Source organism: Glycine soja, chromosome 8 (genome assembly GCF_004193775.1).
Source record: "Glycine soja cultivar W05 chromosome 8, ASM419377v2, whole genome shotgun sequence".
Taxonomy (NCBI): Eukaryota; Viridiplantae; Streptophyta; class Magnoliopsida; order Fabales; family Fabaceae; genus Glycine; species Glycine soja.
The window spans coordinates 23931200-23952436 of record NC_041009.1 but is presented as its reverse complement, the minus strand read 5'-3'; the positions used below and the strand labels follow the sequence as shown (position 1 = coordinate 23952436).

Here is a 21237-nt window from a genome sequence, read left to right as displayed (position 1 = left end):
CATGTAACTCTATTGGCCTCTTGAGATATCATCATCTTAGGTAACAACACCATGGCGGTAGAGGCTACTAGCAACAATGCATCACCAAAAAAGGAAAAGTCTAGACGAGGCTTCATTGTTATCAAGCGAGTTGGAGACCCAGCATGACCACAGATCGACCTCTACTCCCTATGGCTCACACAAACCCGGGTATAGGGCCTAATATCTCAAAGTGTGTGCAAAAAGTGTAGGTGCCACGTGTGAACAGAGCAACCTAAGAATTAACCAACCTTACCTACCAAGAAAACAGAAAATTCCCAAGTAGATACAACAAGCACATCACATGTCGTCTACCCAAGGATTCAATGGCACAAATTACTTCTAACTACGAAATTAATAGATACACAGATACACACCAAGAGGCAATAACATGGCAAAGATTATATACAAATATGAACAAAACAAAGGATAAAAGAGAAAATGGAACATAAATAAAGAAAAAGTCACAATAAAATTGCACACTGATCAAATGGCTTAACTCTCTAACGAGTCCCTAATGGAGTTGCCATATGTCGCAACTTACCTCACGACGGGACGGCGAAAGAAAATAAAAGAGGCACCTTCTAAAAAGAAAACAAGTGGGAGTTTCCACCAACGTTTATTTGAGGAAAACATTAGAAAAACCAAAAAATGGTTTGTGAATTTTGAAAATAAGGGTTCGGGAGTTGTTTACGCATAGTTAAGGTATTATCACCCCACGCGCCCATCACAAGGGACGACAGCCTTTAGTCGAGTGTGCACGTGACTTCAAAATTATTTATTTTCCCAAGAACGGTGAATTGCTTTTATTATTTTTTATTTTTTATTTTTTATTTTTATTATATATATATATATATATATATAATATATATATTAATTTTTGTTGAGTCGACAAGGGTGTTGCCCTTGCTCCTACGTATCCCCAGGTGCGATGAGGAAATCAAACCTACGTAGTTCTTTTAGTCTGAATGTTTGTGTGTTAAATTGATTATGTTTTTCGAAAGATTTATTTTATTTGTGAACAAAGATTCGTTAAGGTGTGGGACCTTGAAACAACATTTTAAATTTTGAAAAGCGGATGGAGTCGTTAAGGCGTTAGACCTTGAAACGATCTCAAGAGATATTTGATAAAGAGAAGTTTGGTTGTGAATTGATTTCCTTTATTTGTTTTTTTTACTAGTTTCTAGTCTCACAAAAGAAAAGAAAACGATTTCACGACATTGGTGATCAGCTAGAATTAAACCTTACAAATGAAACAAAATTACCAACGATAAAGGGGAGAAGATGAATACATACATAATATCAGAGAGGACCCATAAGGGTACATGGATTACATTCAACTCTTAAGAAAAGAAAAGGAAGAAGAACTAATCAGTTGTTGAACAGGGTACCAGGCTAGCAAGAGAAGCGATGTAGGGAATGATCATCAGTTGCGATTTGGCAGTGCCTCGATTTCGCTTTTCTTCTTTTTCCTTCCTCTCCCTTCTTTTTTCTTCCTCTCTAAACTCTCTAAACCCTTTTCCCCTTCCCCTTCATGGCTATTTATAGGAAAGAGCCATTTGGGGTAGGGGAAGCTCGCCCAAGCGAGTTGGAGCTCACCCAGTCGAGCTAGTTACTTAGCCTTGAAGGTAACATCTCGCCTAGGCGAGCTGGTTACTTAAGGTTGAAGATATTTCATGGCCCAAGCGAGCTAGATGCTAGCCTGGGCGAGCTTGGGCCCAAAAAATTCCATAAAATGACTATTTTGCCCATTTCCTTGTGGTTTTCATTCCTGGATCCGACAATTAATTTAAGTGATCCCTCAACCTTGCATTGCAACAGGTGTCGAAAGATAAAAGCTTTCCTCAGACGAAATTAGGGTCTGACATACCTAAAATCTCTTTATTGCAATAGTAAGAACATTAGGTGCCTCCGAAACTGTCATTTTCTTCTTGGCCTTCTCGTAAGATTTACACCTGCTCAACACAAAAATGTAAGGAAACTAGTAGTCCAAACTATGTGTCAAAGATGACCACACTAAAAAAATGGTAAGATAATATTGAAAGTTTTCATGAGGCTTCTCCAAGATCAACCAACATGACGCAATGGTACTTGTGAACCACATATTGCATGATGGAAGCAAGGTTGTTACAAGGCAAATATTTGAAAAGGGAACAAGAAAACTGATGGAGTATTTTATCTTCTATGACAAGTTTGGAAGAGTTGTAATTCATATAATGTTGTTATCCATTTAAGTGACATTTGGTCAAGGGAAAACAAAAATATTCTCACAAGATTGTTTTCGGTGAATGATTCATTGATCCAGAAACTCATGTTCTTGTAACAAGGAGGATACTGCAAAGGCAAACACAAAAATTAGAATTTTCTCACAAGATTGTGTCCACTGAAATAAAAATATAAATTCCTTAAGATTCAAGACTCAAAATGAATAGCAAGACAGTTAGACATGCATAGAACATAACCGACAAGATGCTTGAAGGATTGCTTAGTAAAATTCCTTCTTAATTAACTGTATACAAATTAGATCAAGAAAGGCCTTTAACATAGTGAAGCATCAAAGCCATGGACATATGCAGGTCTAAAGTTAACTGTATCTTGCAATTTAGATGAGACTGTCAAAACTCACTAAATTTTTTGATTGCACAAAATAGAGTTTTACATAACAATTTACAAGGGTGATCTTAACTTTCAATTACATGAATCCTTCTTATCCAACTTTCACGTTTAAATTGCAGCCATATATTGTAAGGAATAAGAGATATTCCTAGACGTGAACATACTCAGAAAACTGATGTATACACCCAAGGGTAGGCACACATTATGGAATATCTAGTAAAATAGTGTGAACTTTGACAATAAAAAGTAGAAAATAGTGAAAATACTAATATACCAATAATCAAGGTCTATAAGACTATAACAAATAAGTTCATGCCTATTATTGAAAACCCAACACTAGAATTACATGCCCAATATCTTACAGTGCTTCTGTTTATAACTTTCTGCATTGAAATAACTAGAATTACATTCGATTAGGAACAAGTATTTTTCATTTTTTTTTCACCTAAAAAAATTATAGTGTAACTATAATATTTTAAAGTATAAGGCAACCTTGTTCATCATGTTCCATTGACCAACTTGTGGCAAGTATTCTTTCTCCCTTCCAATCTTGTGATATTTCAACTATAAAGAGAGAAGAGCCAAAATGTACTATCAAGACTAGGAGAATGCTACAAAGCTATCAATGATTGACCAATTTAAATAAAGACAATTACTCATGGAGCAAGAAGAACATGAGCCTCAACTGATGCAAGCTTGTTGTCATTGTTGCACAATTGCAGGAGCAACGAGTAACCTTCCTAGCTTTTCCTTCCGAATCAATCTTGCACAACTGCAGGGAGAAAGTCCACCAAAATTAAAACACAAAAGCAATGGCATAAATTAATCCATTGGAAGGCATAAATATAGAATAGTCATACAACAACAACAACGCCTTATCCCACTAGGTGGGGTCGGCTACATGGATCAACTTCCGCCATAATGTTCTATCAAGTACCATACTTCTATCCAAATCATTAAGTTTGAGATCCTTTTTTATAACCTCTCTTATAGTCTTTTTGGGTCTTCCTCTGCCTCGAATTGTTTGCCTTCTCTCCATCTGGTCTACTCTCCTTACTACAGAGTCTACCGGTCTTCTCTCTACATGCCCAAACCACCTAAGTCTATTTTCCACCATCTTCTCTACAATAGGCGCTACTCCAACCCTCTCTCTAATAGCTTCGTTTCTAATTTTATCCTGTCGAGTCTTACCACACATCCACCGCAACATCCTCATCTCCGCTACACCTACTTTATTCTCATGTTGGCTCTTGACCGCCCAACATTCTGTTCCGTACAAAATCGCCGGTCTTACCGCAGTCCAATAAAACTTTCCCTTTAGCTTGATCGGTACCTTTGCATCACATAACACCCCCGATGCTTTTCTCCATTTCATCCATCCTGCTTGAATGCGATGATTCACATCCCCTTCAATTTCTCCATCATCCTGTATTACAGACCCAAGATATTTAAACCGTGTGACTTGAGGGATAATATGGTCTCCTATTTTCACCTCTGAGTTAGAAACCCTCCTTCTTTTGTTGAACTTACATTCCATATACTCCGATTTGCTTCTGCTTAGGCGAAAGCCATGTGTTTCTAGAGCTCGTCTCCAAGTTTCCAACCTCTCATTCAAATCCTCCCTCGACTCTCCAAGGAGGACTATGTCATCTGCAAAAAGCATGCATCTCGGCGCTATCTCTTGGATTTGTTCCGTGAGGACATCCAGAATTAAGGTAAAAAGGTAGGGGCTAAGGGTTGACCCTTGATGCAAACCAATTGTGATGGGAAAATCGTCTGACTCTCCACCCTGTGTCCTAACACTAGTCGATACCCTATCATACATATCTTGGATAGCTCGAATATATGCAACCCTAACCCCTTTCTTCTCTAGAGCTTTCCACAAAATCTCTCTAGGCACTCTATCATACGCTTTCTCCAAGTCAATAAAAATCAAGTGCAAGTCTTGTTGGTCCATGCGATATTGCTCCATCACCCGCCATAATAAATAAATCGCTTCCATGGTCGACCTTCCCGGCATGAAACCAAATTGATTCTCAGTAACTTGAGTCTCCTTTCTTAATCTCCGTTCGATCACTCTTTCCCATAATTTCATGGTATGACTCATGAGTTTGATTCCCCTATAATTTGCACAGTTTTGTATATCCCCCTTGTTCTTATAGATTGGCACTAACATGCTTCTCCTCCATTCCTCCGGCATGCGTTTTGACCTCATAATTTCATTAAAGAGTTTGGTGAGCCACTCAAGACCTCTATCTCCAAGAGTTTTCCACACTTCAATAGGTATGTTGTCTGGCCCCACCGCCTTACCGTTACTCATTCTTTTCAACGCTTCCTTTACTTCCTGTTTCTGAATCCGACGATAGTACTTATAGTTCCGGTCCTCTTCTCTTGTGTCTAGACTGCTAGAGTCATATCCATATCCATCATTAAATAAGTTGTGGAAATACACCTTCCACCTTTCCTTGATATCTTTTTCATGCACTAAGACTTTGCCTTCTTCATCCTTAACACACTTTACTTGATCCAAATCTCTAGTCTTCCTCTCTCTACCCTTAGCAAGCCTATATATAGATCTTTCTCCGTCCCTGGTTCCTAGAGCTTGGTATAGTCCGTCAAAAGCTTGGGCTCTTACCTCACTCACCGCCTTTTTGGTTTCATTTCTAGTTATCTTATACTTATCCCAAGTTTCAGAATTTCTACACCTAGACCACTCCTTGAAACACTCCTTTTTTACTCTAACTTTGCTCTGAATATAGAATAGTCATAATCAATATTAAATATTGACCAACAAAAAGTAAATGAAATTCCCCAAAGGAATGAAATCAACATGGCTTACTGTCAATGACACTTACACCAGCCCATTCTCCAAGGGTCTTTGCACATGGAACTGTCAGCAAGCTAACATTGTGCTTTACACAAAGGGCCTTAGCCAATTTAACATAGTCAGGCTGGTCACAGTCTTTTGCTAGAACACAGTTGCGCAGCATGCTTCTCGATCCCTTTTGCACCTTCATGAAGGCCATGTGCAAGACCACCATAAGCCAGCGATTTTCTGAGCACGAGTTGTAAGGCAGTCATGTTATCCACAATTTCAAAACCTCTAATTAGACAAAGAATCTCTAGCTTTAAATGCCTTATTATACCCACAATTAATACCTCTATAAATAAGTTACAGTGAAAAGGTAATATAAAATTAGCATCACAAGTCCACATCCTTCAAACAAAAAATGAGTGACAAGGATAAAATTAATATTTATTAAAACCAAATCCAATATACTCGCAGATGAAAAAGAATATAAAGATGCAGATCTCCAAAGAAATGAGAGATGAAAAACAATCATATACCTTCCTTGTTATTGCTCTCCACGACTGAAATCCAATCCAAGCATTTTTGTGTAAACGGTCAATCCTGTTTGCAATTGCAAAAAAGGCTCCATATTCACCAAGTAAATCTCGATAGTAAACATTATTAAGTAGTGGAAGACGAGAAGGAGCATCAACATCATCTCTCCCAAGTCTTCGACCTTTACCGAATTGCAAACATCCAGTACATCCATTGCATCTTATTGAAATCGGAAGCCACTCATTATAAGTTCTGAATAGAAAACACAACTATTGCAAAAAAAATACAAGCACACACAACTTACCAGGCCAATTCCTCGATAAAGAGATTTTTGATGTAGAAAAGACCATGATCCTTCCCCAAAATAAGGTTCATAAATGCATTGCGGTTGTCCTGTCCACTCAAGCTCTCCTTCATCTCTTTCGTGTAAATCATTCTTTGAATTTGAAACAGGTGTTGCAAGCGGACGCAGTTCTCAATTTCGATGTCCACAAAATCTCTATCAACAGGAACAGAACAACGATACTCCTTTTCGGTTCCGAGACACTCTTTGTTATATACCTCTACAAACGCTCGTTGTCGAGGAGACATAGGTCGTTGCAGAACTAGACTATTGCTGCACGGTGAAGGGCGACGGCGATGAAGGGGTCGCGGGGGCGGTAGGGGTTGAGGAAGAAAAGGGCGTGGAAGGGGTTGGCAGAGATGGTGGATTTAAAGGAGACTAGGTTTTGGAAGGAGTTGGAGGGCACGAGTGAGAGAAAGACAGTGTGAATGAAATTAAAATGTTAGGAAAACCCTTTCCACGAAGACGGGTTTTCAAAATCATCTTTAAAATCTAGTATTTAAAGTCGATTGTTTAAGAAAACCAACATTTTCAAAAACAATGTTAAGAAAACCGTCTTTAAAGATTGTAGTTATTTACAAAATTTTCACTGTTTTACATATAACATCGATTTTTATATAACTGTAGTAAAACATGTGTCTTAAAAGAATCCTTTTGTAGCAGTGCAACCGGAATTAACAACTAACTATAGTGAAAATAAGTCTTAATGATAACAAAGCTTTTAAATTAATGAAAAAATAGAGTTTAACTCTATTGGTTAAACATATGTATGAGTTATTCCTAGCAGTATTAATCTAATCCAATATAATAAAATTTGTGAATAATTTCTTTGATTTTGTATCCACATGACAATCAAATTGGGGTATACGTGATGATTAGAGATAAGTTTGTACGACACGTCTCATATATTAATTAATATATTAATTTACAAAAATTAACTACACCGATGACCTATATCACTTATATATTATTCAAATTTATGAAGTAGTTTACATACACAATTAATTTAAATTCAAAAATTATAACCTACCCAAATTAATCTAATCTATCTATAGTCTATAATATATACATACAAAAATGATTTTTATATAAAATGTTTACAGGCGGTCTTCTCTGAACTCTAAATATATATTTTTTAATTTTAAATTCAAATATTGATTAATTAATTGCAATCAATATTTTCTTATAATTATACGTATAATTAAAGAAAATAATTATTATAAATAATACATGATTAATTTATTGCAAACAAATATTTTTATAATTGTAATTATAATTAAAGTAATTGTTATAAATCATATTTTACAATAAATAATTGCAATTCAGTTTTTATTTTATCTTCTGATTCATCACAATTTCACAATCATCTTTATATTTAGTATCAGTATTTAATAAAAATACATTAGTATGGAAAATATTTTTGTAAATAATTTAATTTAAAATGAAAATAATTGTATTGGAACAAAATATCAAATTAAATATTTAATGGTCAATTGATAAATTAAATTATTGAATAAATAAATTAAATATTGAATTATTGAAATTGAATGGTCAATTAATAAATTAAATATAATAATTAGAAAAAATAATTTTAATTATTAATTGGTGTAAGTCCAATCTATTTCAAATATTATTAATGCTCAAGTTTTATTATCGGATATAAAATTATTATATTTCCTTAAATACTAACATAATGAATGACCCTGATAATAACAAATTACTATATATGGATTTAGATTAAGCGATACCATTATTTTCTATTCTGATTTAAAATTAAAATATATTCCAATTAAGGTAATTCAGGTAATTCGTAATTTGTAATATTATTGATTTTAACATTCAAATCATTCCATTTTCAAAATATTCAATAATTGTTATAAATATATTGAGTAAATAATACACCTTACGTGCGCCAATTTCTTCTTCTCATGTAATGTAATTTGATGTGATGTGATTTTTAGTTTTGACTGCATTGTAGAGTTCAAGAGTGTCGTCTTCATCTATGTAATCTAAATTTTACAGTTTTGCTTTTCATCTTCTTCTCATGTAACGTGTTTACCATAAACATAAAGTTTAAGAGTGTCATCTATGAAGTCTTCTTCAAAACATTTCCGTTTTGTTTCTTTTTTTTTTTTTTACTGAATCTTCATCTTTTTATTGTATATGTAACTTTTAAGTTAGTGTGTATTTTAACAATATTTTATAATGTTTGCCATTTCAATTATTAAGATGAAGTAAAGACTCAAAAAAAAGAAAATGGTGGTGCAACATTCTCTTACAGATACAATGGTTTAGTGAGTTCGTCTCAGCCTCCCTAGAGCGTGCTTTATGATACTTTAGAACATTTATAAGATATATACATGGAAACAATTTTTTTCTGCTTTTATTTATTTCCCTGTGCCAAAAAAAAGACTAATTTACTACATGAAATTGATGAAATATGAACCCTTATTTTTCAGTTAAAGTGATCCATGAACTATTGTTGCATTTTTATTTTTTTTTTTACTTTAATATTGGTATGAATGAGCTCTCGTTCAATGTGATAACTAATTTTAGTTGGATATGAATTGTTGTTACATAATACTTTTTTAGGTTGTTCATATTTATATATTTACAAAATTTGGCGTTTCATAATTTTAATTTGTGATTTTTGCTTGAGACTTTTTGTAATATACCTTATGCTTGGTATAAAATTGTGGTATGATTTATTTAACATAATACTACGTAATACATATATGCTAAGGATAATTCTTTATTAATAAATTTATTTAATAAAGAATAGACATATTATGTATTGGTCATAATTATATTATTTAATATGAGATTTTTTAACCTTTGTGTCTATTATTATATTAACGTTTAATACATTTATGTTGATAATTTCTGCCAAGAATTATGTTCAAATAATCATTAAATAGAAGATCCTAATTTTAATATTTTATTCATGATTCAGTAATTATTAATTTATTAATGAAAAAAATTTTAAATTTTATTTAATCTATATTTTTTAAAAATTAAACCTATATTATTTCAAACTGAAGAATAAATAACATGATTAAAAATAAAAGCGATAAATTGAGTTTTATTCCAATAGTGTGATGCTAAAATAATAAACAAAATGTGAACAACTTAATAACAAGATGAAAAATAAAAGCGATAAATTGAGCGTTATTCTCATAGTGCGATGGTAAAAAAAATTACAACAACAAATACATTATATTATCCATTGTACCTTCTCCCGTTCTCCTCATTCATCATGTGTGTCCTAATTTGGATATTTTATCTCAACAAATACCATACATGTCAAAATATGAATTTCATATCAGGCATGCCCATTTCAATGCTGAAGATTTACTGTAAGATCATCATATCAAAGGTCCATACATGTTATAGATGGTCCTAGAATGTAAGCTATTTTCTTAAAAAAAATTATAATAAAAAAATCTTACTTTTTTTATAAAAAAAAATTCAATGAAATAAATTACATTTTCTAGGTGGATAAATTCTAAAAGCTATGAAATTCATATTTTTAAATATCATATTTTAATTAACATTATTAATTTATCGATTTTCATGTTAAGTAAAGTGAAGCAGGAAATAACATAAATATTAAAGTTACTATCCACACGTCTGAGTAATATTTTTTTATTCTAAATTTTAATTTTCCCCATGTTTTATTTTAAAATAATAAGTAATTGGATATTCAACAAAATATTTATACTTCAAAATAATAATTAATAATTTAAAAATAATTATACTTTATGATATATACATGGTTGATATGTAAGCAAAAAATTCTTATTATTTTTAGTTCATAATACCCAATTCAAATTTTTTAAAATTTTAAATTTTGAAAAGTTTATATATTTTATAGCATTGTCAAAAATTTATTTCGTTCATCATATGCATAGTTTGAATTTAGATTTTAATTTAAAAATATATAGCTAAAATGTCATTTTAAAAACAAAATACTTTTTTATTATAACTAAGAACTTTAAAATCACTTAATTACTACGTTTCTTAATATATGATTATTTTTTTATGTTTCTCAATTATTGTATTTAAAAATCATAATCTATTAAATATGTAATCAACTATATATTTATGATAAATGAAAATATTTAATAATTTAAAATATTATATTTTACTTATAACTAATTATTAATGCATATTTTAAGAAAATATTTATATATTAAAATTATTTTATAGAAATATTTATATAAAAATAATTAACACTTGCATGGCATAGTCACACTCTGGTACTATCACGCACTCTAGCAAGATTGTCAAACTCGCGATTCTACGCAAACTTGTGAAGAACATGCAAACTCAAGTCGTATAATCGATTTATAAATTGGTAAGATTTTACTCAATATAAAAAATATATTAATATTCCTATATGTATAATCATAACTAAATATTTCAACTCTAAAATAAATCAAAATAAAAAACTTTAATAAACTAACATAGTCCACACCCAATCAAACATAAATTCATATAATACAAAACATAAATTCTTAAAATAAACGCATTTAAAAAACATAAAAATGGTTTAAATGTCCATCAATCATCTTATTAAATCATCTTCAATATCACCACCACCACCATCATCTTCATCTCCATCATCTTTAAGCTCTTCCTCAGTTGAGAAGTGATCTTCAACATTGTTATTCTAAACCAAATTGTCAATATCAAATGCATCCAAAGTTGGATCACTTAAACTTCTTCCAACAAAGTCAATATTACCTCTACTACCACTTTCACCTAGAGGTTGTCCAACTTGGACATCATCTTCATCAAAAATATCATCTCTCTCTTTTATTATCCACTCATCATCATATTCCATATCTTCAAATGGAAGATCAAGCAACAATTTTTTTTATTTGTCTACTTTTCAACTTCAAAGTACATCACATAAAGTAAGTCATTCATATTCTTTTAATACAAATGATTTCTCTTCTTTGTATAAACCTATAAATAACATAAAAAACTGAAGTTCATAACTTAACTCCAAGTTTGGTCCAATTCTTTCAAGTTTACTATCAATTCTACTCAATTTGTGATTTTGCTCACGATTTAACTCATGGAGACACTATGAAATCATAAACTCATATGATTTTGAGTTAAACCGCAATTTTGATAATCATGCACTTTAGTACTACTACTAATAATAAAATTCTTTTAATTAACTAATGAATTCCTTCAGGGGGATGGCCAACGTTATGTCTCTTTTATCCCTCTTCGATATAGCTACGTGGGCCTATTGACCAACACCTTCTTGGGCCTAAGAGAATATCACCAAAAAATGTTGGGTGTTAATATTGGCATTACGACAATTGCTAATGACACTACCACGTGGTGCCTTTTAGCTGTATTCCAAAATTACCCCTTAGACGACGAAATCATGTTTTCATTGCCTATATGGGAGTAAAAAAAAATGATTAACAACAGATACACGATATTGTTGTACTCTTGTATAACAATCATATTTTTATTGTTATTTAGGAGGTGAAAAAAAAGTAACAAAAATATGATTTTGTTGTAGTGTACAACAACATAATTAAATTTTCATTGTTTGCTCAACGTCAATGATTCTAATCATCATCCCAAAACACCATCTATCCATCCCAAACAATATAGATTCAACAACAAAGACACAAAACAACACAATTCAACACAAATTCAAAGTGTCACAGGGTGGGGCACACAAATCTTTGATGATGTGGGATGGGGCATGGATCTAGACGTCGAAGTGTGGATCTATGACAACAATGTTTGGTGGATAGGGGTGGGGTCAAGCGATGATGGAGGATGGGAGTAGGGTCGTGGTGGTGGCCGATTGGGGGGGATTGGGAAGTCAGAGGGGGGGGGGGGGGGGGGGGGGAGCGAGGGGGCAGGGGTGAAGGAATTTAGTGAGTGGACAAAAGAAGAATTTCCCAAAGATTGGTAATGCCAATAGAATTATTGATAGTGGAAATAGTAAATCCCTAAAAAGTTTTTCCTACTAAGAGTTCAAGAAATTTGAATAGTTCTATGTCCTACATTTTCTTTTTCCTTTAAATAACACCAAATGTCTTGAAATTCACATTTCTTCCCTTTCTCTATGTTTCGTAAGGTAGTGCAAGATTACTGTTTAAGAAATAAAAAAATAGAGTTTTTTCTTTTTAATTGTTAAAGTTACATTACAAATCACAAAATACATTATTGCATCTTTGACAAAAATATCCCTCCAAATATTTAACAAACTTACATACCAAAAGTTTAAACTTGAGGCCAACAAGTAATTTGAGCCCCCACCCCCCAACAAAACGTGAAATTCAACTTCAAAATGTTCAAGAGATAGTAACTTTTAACTGAAAGGTGTAAAGTAAACTAATCATCCAAACACAATAATCAGACCTCTTTAGGGTCCAAGCAAAATAGATACGCAATTAAGCCAATCACGGGTACATATCTAAGATACTTCACTACAACAACCTTGTTTTCCTGGACATTCTGGAGGTTGTCTCCAATCAACCAAGGCTGGAAAATTATGTAAAGACATATATCCCATATGAAAGCATAAGCCAGCCTTTCTGATCCAAGATAACCCACCAAGTAGTCCCATCTATCTGCTATGCCCCCAAAATTTGCATCCATTCGACCAAAAAGAGCCCACAATAGAGATACAATGCATGCACTCCCACCAATCACTCCAACAATTGGAGCACCATTTGTCATCACTGAGCCAAACTGTGAAAGTTTTCTTGTAACACTCTCATCATCAGCATCATTCAATCGGATAGCCATGTATGGGATCAGAAACGCTGGCATCATCAAAAAGAAGTTGTAAAGGAAAAATAAGTTGAGATTTAAGCATTTTATCTCTTTCATATACTGGAAGGTTGATATTCTATGAAAAGATAATCAACAGACTTGTCATGCAAGAGAGATTTGTCAGACATACTATTTGTCAGGAACATTTGCAGGCCCCAGAGTATATCTAGAGACCCTTTATATCTATCATTGTTGCGATCTGTGAACAGCAAAGGGGCAAACATGAACGTCCAGCCAATCACAAAATTGAATAGTCCTTCGGACATCTGAAGCAAGAAAATTGTCCGAAATCAGGGAGATTGTTCCATCAAATGAGTGTATTTGGTGCCAAAATTGAGCAATGACACTTACAGGATGAAGAACTGGCGCATCAATCAGACGAATTCCAACTACTCTGCCAAAATGGTCAGTGCAGAAATCATTGAAGTGCAAAAATAACCCTAATAAATTTCTTAAAAAACCACAAAAGCAGTATATATGTTCCCTGTTATTCTTAAAAGAAGCAGATCAAAGTTTAGTTCAGTTAGACTTTGAATAAAATAGCTGACTTCAATGCAATAATGGATTAAAAATTTTGGGTAGTGGGGATTAAAGCAATATATAAACCAAAACAGAAATATAAAAGATTATCACAATTTATTTCTTTTAGTATCAATCATTCATAAATATGCAACCAAGTAATCAATTTCTTAAATATTCTTTTCACGTGTGATTATTAATGTGTTTGAAATTTACTTAATCATACTTAAAATAAAAGATCAATTTCTTTCTTTATTTCATTCAACCATTCATTACCTTATGAACATGTGTCCATTTATTTAAATAATATTCATAAATATTAATAGCAGACAATCTTCTCTTAACTATTCTTTTCGCATGATTATTTAGTGCGTCTGAAAATTACTTGATCATACTTATAGTGGAGGCAACTTTTAAAACATTATGGGGACAAAAAAGACAAATACTAATAAGGTAGCCATGTTAAACATGTTGCTTTTGTGCTAAATAACCCTATACATTAAGAAAGAATATAGCCAAACCATACATTTGTAATCAACTCCAAGAACATCATGGATACTTTGCTATTATTCATAAGTAATAAATCATGGATACATCATCTTGGTGCCATGTCCAATTGTTGAACAAGTGTGCTAGGCATAACATGCTTATAGCATGTGTTCAATTAAGAAATAGATTTTTTTCTTGGGTCAAATATGGCTGACATGGTGTGGCAGTGTGGAAACAGTCACTTAAAATTTGAAATAAAAATAACACAGATTAAATATGCAACTTTTTATAATAAAAAAACAATGCAGGGTTTTCTTGTCATGTACTAATTTCATTTCCTGCAACTTTTCAATTTTATTTTGGCACATATGGCATACATCAAGATATTATAAATCTTGAAGCTCGTGTGTATATGAATCTTTTTTTTTTCTCAAAATACACAAACACATGCCATGTTCATGTCCGACAATGCTTAGAATTCAGTAAGCACCTATGTCCTTGTCAATCTAAATGCTTCACAACAAGTAATTAGCAAACACTTCCACATGAACCTAGATACAGAATATGATTGAATACAATACTTTTCTGCTAGGATCCTGGAGGAATATAATATACAAGCCAGTTGTAAGTCATGGCCACAGAAACTATCTGTTAGCAATAGTAACCAAAATTTCAAAGGAAATGAGAGAAATCACACACACATACGCAAACACGAGATTTAGCGAGATTCGACAAGTGTGCCTACATCCTCGAGTACTGTGACTGTTTCTATTTCTTATTCATAAATAATAGAGTTACATCACGATATATAATATTAAGCGTACTACGGGCTTTACCCGCACCCCCAACCTGCTTCATAACCCAACAATAGGTGGCCTTTACGCTTTGCTCTAACATTTGTCCAACCCATAAAATATGAGCCATGCACAACAATCTCCACCTTGATTTCTTGGGTTGAGGGTCCTATCACATCTAACACTCAGCAACATTCGACAAGTCCAAGCAATGCTTGAACTTGTCAGTTGTGATTGCATACTCTGAAGTGTGAATCTTCCCGAGCATCATCAAGGCTTCTCACATAAACACAACAATCATATGCACATCGTCTGTAGTCAATCCGAAGCATGTAGGAATCGAACCGTTTGTATCATTACCTTGGAGACTGCTTCAATCCATACAGAGACCTCTTCAACTTAAAAATCAACCGATCCGATCCAGCTTTACTGAACCCTTCTGACTGCTCCATGTAAATTTGCTTTCTAGATCACTGTGAAGACTGTCTTCATATCCATCTGCTCCAAGTGCATGTCATGACTGACTACCAAGACTAGCACCACCCTGATAAAAGTGTGTCTCACGACTGGGCAAAGCCTTGAACTTTTGTTGTGTATATCCCTTTGCAACTAGGCGAGCCTTGAACTTTTCCCCTTTTTCTAATACTGAAGGTTTCTTCTTGTACACTCATTTGCACCCTATGACTCTCTTGCCCACAGGAAGCTCAACTAGCTCCCATGTCTGATTCTTCTGTACAAACTCCATCTCCTCCACCATAGCACCCATTCATTTGGCTTTCTCCTGGCTGTTCATAGCCTCTTGAAGGGAGAAGGATCTCCAGCACTAGTAAGAATTGCAAAAGCAGTCAGTTTAGCCAATTCTTCAAACCCATATCGGACAACGGGTTTAATGGTGCGATGATTTCCATCTTTGACAAGATTGTACTCTTGATGCAGTCCACCTAGACTCAGATCCAGGCTAAGGTGTGGGTGTCGCCTCAAGTCTTGGACTGCATGGTTCTACCCTCTCAAGAATTGCCAACAGCTACTCTAGGTCCACCTGAACCTCCATGGAGCTAGGGGAAGCTCCATCAGACACTAACATAGTTGTATTAACTATCTCCGGCAACATGGACGGCTCATCAAACACTGCATCCCTACTGATCACCATCTTAGAAATTGGATCCCAAAACTTGAACCCCTTCACACCTTGGGAATAACCTACAAAAACACCTTTTCGACTTTGAATCAAGTTTAGATCTATTATCACTGGATATATGCACAAAAGCAGGACACAAATATTCTCAAATTATTAAAAGCAACAAGGATACTTGTCCAAACTTCCTCTGCAACTTTCCCATCCAATCATGCTCGTGGTGATCGATTGAGTAGGTAACATGCCATACTCACCGCTTCAGCCAAAAAGCTTTAAGAAAGGCCAACTTGCAACCTTAGACATCAGACCCTTTCAATAAGGGACCTATTCATTCTCTCTACAACACCATTTTGTTGTGGTGTTTTCCACACTCAGAAATGTCTCTAAATGTCATGTTCCTCACAAAATTTTTTGGCCTATTTCCCAAGCACACAGTACTCACACAAGTCTAACTTGCAACTCTGAATTCCTTTCAAAAGTCCTCACTTATGAAGCTCTATCATTCCACATTCACTGAGACGACCCAAACATGTGCCACAATTTGGTAGCATCATTATCAGACTTAACAAATGCAACTCGGCCTTCAATTGTGCTCCGCAACAGCCTATTAATGTTTCCTACAATTCGTTGTGCTTTCATCACAACCTGTTAACTGAAACCATTTGCCTGTAAGGTACCAAGTGAGATCAAATCTTCCTTAACTCGGGGATTTGTCAGACATCACACAACATTCTCACTTTACTATCATCCATAGCAATCTGCACCTATCTCATTCCAACAACAACACACACTTTGTCATTATCCATATAGACACTGCCAAAATTGTCTGACCTGTATGAGGTGAACCACTCCCTATTAAGACTCATATGGTAAGAACATTTGAAATCAAGAATTCATGCATTTGTCAATTGACTGCATGAACTAGAGAGAACATCTCCCTCACTGTAGTAGACATCTTCAACTTTGGGCAATCTCTCTTGAAATGTCCCTTCTAGTTGCATTTGTAGCACTCCATTGTTTTTTTGCGTTCTTTGGACTTGGACTTCTTCCTTTGCCTACCACCACAACCCTTGCCTTGTGTCCTTCCACGTTCCTATTTCCCCTTTACATACAAACCATCGCCTTGCGAACTCTCCACTGCATTTTGTCTCTGTTGAAAGTAAACATGAGTGCAGCCTGTATCACATCCAGATTGATTGAATTTTTCCCGTACATTAAGGTTGTCCCCAAATGTTCATAAGAAGGCAAAAAACACAACATAATACAAGTCTTATCCTCGTTCTCATTCTTTACATCCAGCCTTGCTAGGTCGCTGATAATTTGATTTAAGGCATTCACATGTTGTTGGAGATCTGATCCCTCTTGCAACTTCAGCCCATACAGTTTTTGCTTCAGAAGCAGTTTGTTTATTAACAATTTCGACATGTATTGACTCTCCAATTTCTTCTATACCTCCCTCGGAGACTTCAACTCCACTTCATCATGTGATAGAGAACCTTGTCTGCCAAACACAAGCGTATGGTTGCCGCAACCCTCTCTTGCAACTCCTCCCAATTCAAAGTCTCCATATTATTAGGCTTTGATTTGTGCAGCGCCTTCAAAAGACCTTGTCATGAAAACAAATCCTTAACTCGTCTTTACCACAATCTAAAATTCCTAGTTTCTTCAAACTTCCCCACTTCGAATTTGGCCCTAGAGTTAAGCACCATCTTATACTAGTTATCAGCAATAGCAACCAAAATTCTAAAGGGAATGAGAGAAATCACATGCACATACGCAAACACAAGATTTAATGAGGTTCGGCAAGTGGGCCTACGCTCTCAGTAGCAGGGTGACTATTTTTATTTATTCATAAATAATAGGGTTACATCACAATATATAATATTACACGCACCGCATGCTTTACCCACACCCCCAACCCGCTTCATAACCCAACAATAGGTGGCATTTACGCTCTACTCCAACATTTGTCCAGCCCATAAAATATGAGCCATGCACAACACTATCCATGCTACATGTAAATATAAAAGGTTTCCAATGTAAATTTTGATATATAAAAGGAGGAAAGGATTCAAAGAACATTAATCTTGTCATACAAATTCTTCTCTTTATTAAAGAGTGACCAAAATATAGTTTATTGAACAATGGAAATATAATAGGAAAAGGTAAAAATCACAAGAGCATCGGTTATTCTTATCTGACATTGAAATGCTTACAAATTCATCCAAATTAAAGAATCTCCATGATGAAAATTTGAAAACAATATAATGAGTAACAGGGGTACGTACCAAAGTTCATGAAAGGCAATATTAAAAAGAAATTGAGAGAAAGACCCACAAGAGAGTTCAATGTGTCAGAACTGATGGCCCATACAGGATCTCCCTGTCACAATACAAGGAGTCTTTCAGACTTCAAAATTAAATCAAATCTACATAATATCATCAAACAGAAAAAAGAAAAATTATATGCAATACAACTCTTCAAAATATTCCAGACAGCTAAAGCTAACAAAGAATGAAAGGAGGAAGTTTTGTTGCCAAAGCCATAGAAGCAACTTTCTATACAATCATTTTAAATTGTACTTGTAAGAAGATAAAGGGTAAAAAGAATACCCAGAGTGATAAAATTATTTTGATATTTGCTGAGAAATATGTGATACATAAACAAAACACAAACTCCCATTTATAATTGTACCAGACTCTTAATCCTACTTAAAGGGAGAAAACAAATCATGAAATAGAAGAAAATGTGGAAGCCAAAACTCCCATATGATTCTCTCTATGATAAACACCCCCTCTCCTCCAGTTTGTTTCTACTGGTGCTCCTCCATTTCCCAATTTATTAATAGTGGTTGCTACACAGAGTCCTAGTTGCCAAATTGGAAGTGATTATGTCAAGCATGGCAAACAGCATTGTTTCCTAGTCCACGGAAATCAGTTCATAAATTAAAATGTTAACACTAAATCACTTGAGAGACATTTACCTTAAAGCAATCATTCAAGATAGCACACCCAATATGCTCTAAAGATAACAACAACACGTAGCACCATAAAATGGAGCAAAATTTTATACTACCTACCCCCTTTACAGTCACCACTTTTACTTTAACAGTTTTTTATTTTTTATTTTGATAATCATGGTTTTGGTACCAAATTATTCTCACCGAAAACAATAATAAATCTTTGCCGGGGACCTTGAGAGCAAACAAGGTGGGTATTCCCCTCCCAACACAATTTATTCTATATCTAAGGGCTAACAGATTCTTATTTTTATCTTATATTTGTGAAAAAGAGAAAAAATCAAAACTTGTAATTTTCATGCACTGTCAGTATAACCGCCAATCAATCATAAATCATAGCAGGTAACAAACTCACCGTTCAAGTCAATCATTATAACAGTGTAAAAAATGTTGGACCTCTCAGTGCATTGCAATTAAATTCAAATAACAACATATGCTAGCTGTTCCGGTATACTAAAACAGTTCCAGATTGTTTAGGAATTGAAACCAAAGACAGTTTATAAACACCATTCTTACAGGTGTAAAAAAATAACGTGGTGGTTATAGGGTTAGAGCATGGTTTTAAATATCGGTTGCCGACGTTTTAAGAAAACCTTGATGTTGCTACCCAAATCACGCTCGTCGCGGACCGTTTTTTAAAACCTAGGGTTAGAGTGAATGCGGTAAAATTGAAAAAATGTTAAAAATATGAAAAGGGTAATACTACATACAGGGGCATAAGGAAGAAGGAAGAGCCATAGAATGTAGACACCTTCTGCAACCCACAGCGCAATTTGAAGCACTCTTTTTCTAAAATTGTCGTCGCTCTCTTGTTCCACCGAAGACGGGGTGGGTTTGGCTTTGGCGCGAGAAGCGAGGCACAAATGGGTCCCTGAAACGCCGCGTTTCGCTTTGGGGATGGCAGAGAAGAAGCGATGGGTGGAACTGAGCGGTGTTCGGTTTTGCAATTGGGGAAGAGGGAGCGAAGGGTTTGGGGGAAAGGGTTTTGGAGAAAGGAATGAAAAGAGAAATGGTGGAGACGACGTCGTTGTGGTGGTCATCGCCATGGTGATGGCTTCACATAGGCTTGGGCATTGAGTGGCTCAGTTCACAGTTCACGCTTTATAACGCTGGTGTGCAAGGTGGGAAATCTTGAACCATTCGTAGCGAATGTAATCGTCCTATTTTACTTTTTAATTTTAATTTTACTTAGGTTAGGCTTCATTAGTCATTACATTTCCCCCTCTTCCTAAAGATTTCATTTTTAATTTTTAATACCTTAGACCAGTGGTATTTTTTAAGTCTCGCAAATAAAAAAATTATATTTTCTTAATTTTTTAAGTTTGATAATTGTTATTTTTTTAATTTCTGTCTTCAAATAAAAAAATTATACTTTTTAGTCTTTAAATTCTGGCATAAACTAAAAAGAACAATTTTAAATTAAAGGATATAAACAATGAAAAATTTTATTTGGGACCTAAACAAATAGACCATTTAATTTAAATGAATAAAAATATACTTAAGTCATTTTACAATATTGCAAATTGCATTCTCTATTTTATTTTTTATTTTTATTTTTTGCAAATTTTGGCCCCTTTGATTTTGCTGTGCGTCAAATAAAATTTTTCATTTTTTAATATCTTTAAATTAAAAAGATTCTCTTTTTAGTCTCTCGTTGTAAATAAAAATTTGCATTTTTTTAGTTCTACAATTTTGTCGGAGCAACTAAAGAGAGCAATTTCAAATTTAAGAAACTAAAGAATGCAATTTTTATTTGGAGAACTAAAAAAATCCTAATTTAAAAGACTAAAAACATAATTAATTCTTTTGTAAATTAGGGGGTAAAATTCAATCAATGTCTCTATAGCAATTAGGAGTAGGGTTGTTGAAACACAACCCTTTCTAAGCTAAATGCTTTAATGACAAAAAACATTGCACAAGTAAATTCTAAGTCTTTTGTACTTATGCTACTAATGGTTTGTTTTGAGTGCTTTCAAAGAAATATGACTTGTCGAGAAGCATGGAGAAAAGGTGTGAAACATTGGCCTAAGACAAAGTTTTCTTAAATATGAAGTTTGTCCAACTTTAGAAGTAAGAAACCAAAATAGAAGGGCGATCATGAATTCTCTGTCAAAGTGCTTATATCAGAAATTGTGTGTGACT

General features: G+C 34.0%; 1 protein-coding gene and 1 pseudogene across 1 annotated transcript; both read right to left on the bottom strand.

Moving 5' to 3' along the window:
• Positions 1–1169: 1169 nt before the first annotated feature.
• Positions 1170–5715, bottom strand: LOC114424054 (annotated as a pseudogene).
• Positions 5716–12503: 6788 nt separating this feature from the next.
• On the bottom strand, positions 12504–20221 carry LOC114422843. Its single transcript, XM_028389386.1, has 5 exons — positions 19806–20221; positions 18365–18458; positions 13491–13528; positions 13270–13405; positions 12504–13129 (listed from the first exon to the last, which is right to left on the bottom strand). Exons 1-5 carry the CDS (start codon positions 20139–20141, stop codon positions 12717–12719), a joined length of 1017 nt encoding a protein of 338 aa, XP_028245187.1. The 5' UTR covers positions 20142–20221; the 3' UTR covers positions 12504–12716.
• Between the last annotated feature and the right edge of the window lie 1016 nt (positions 20222–21237).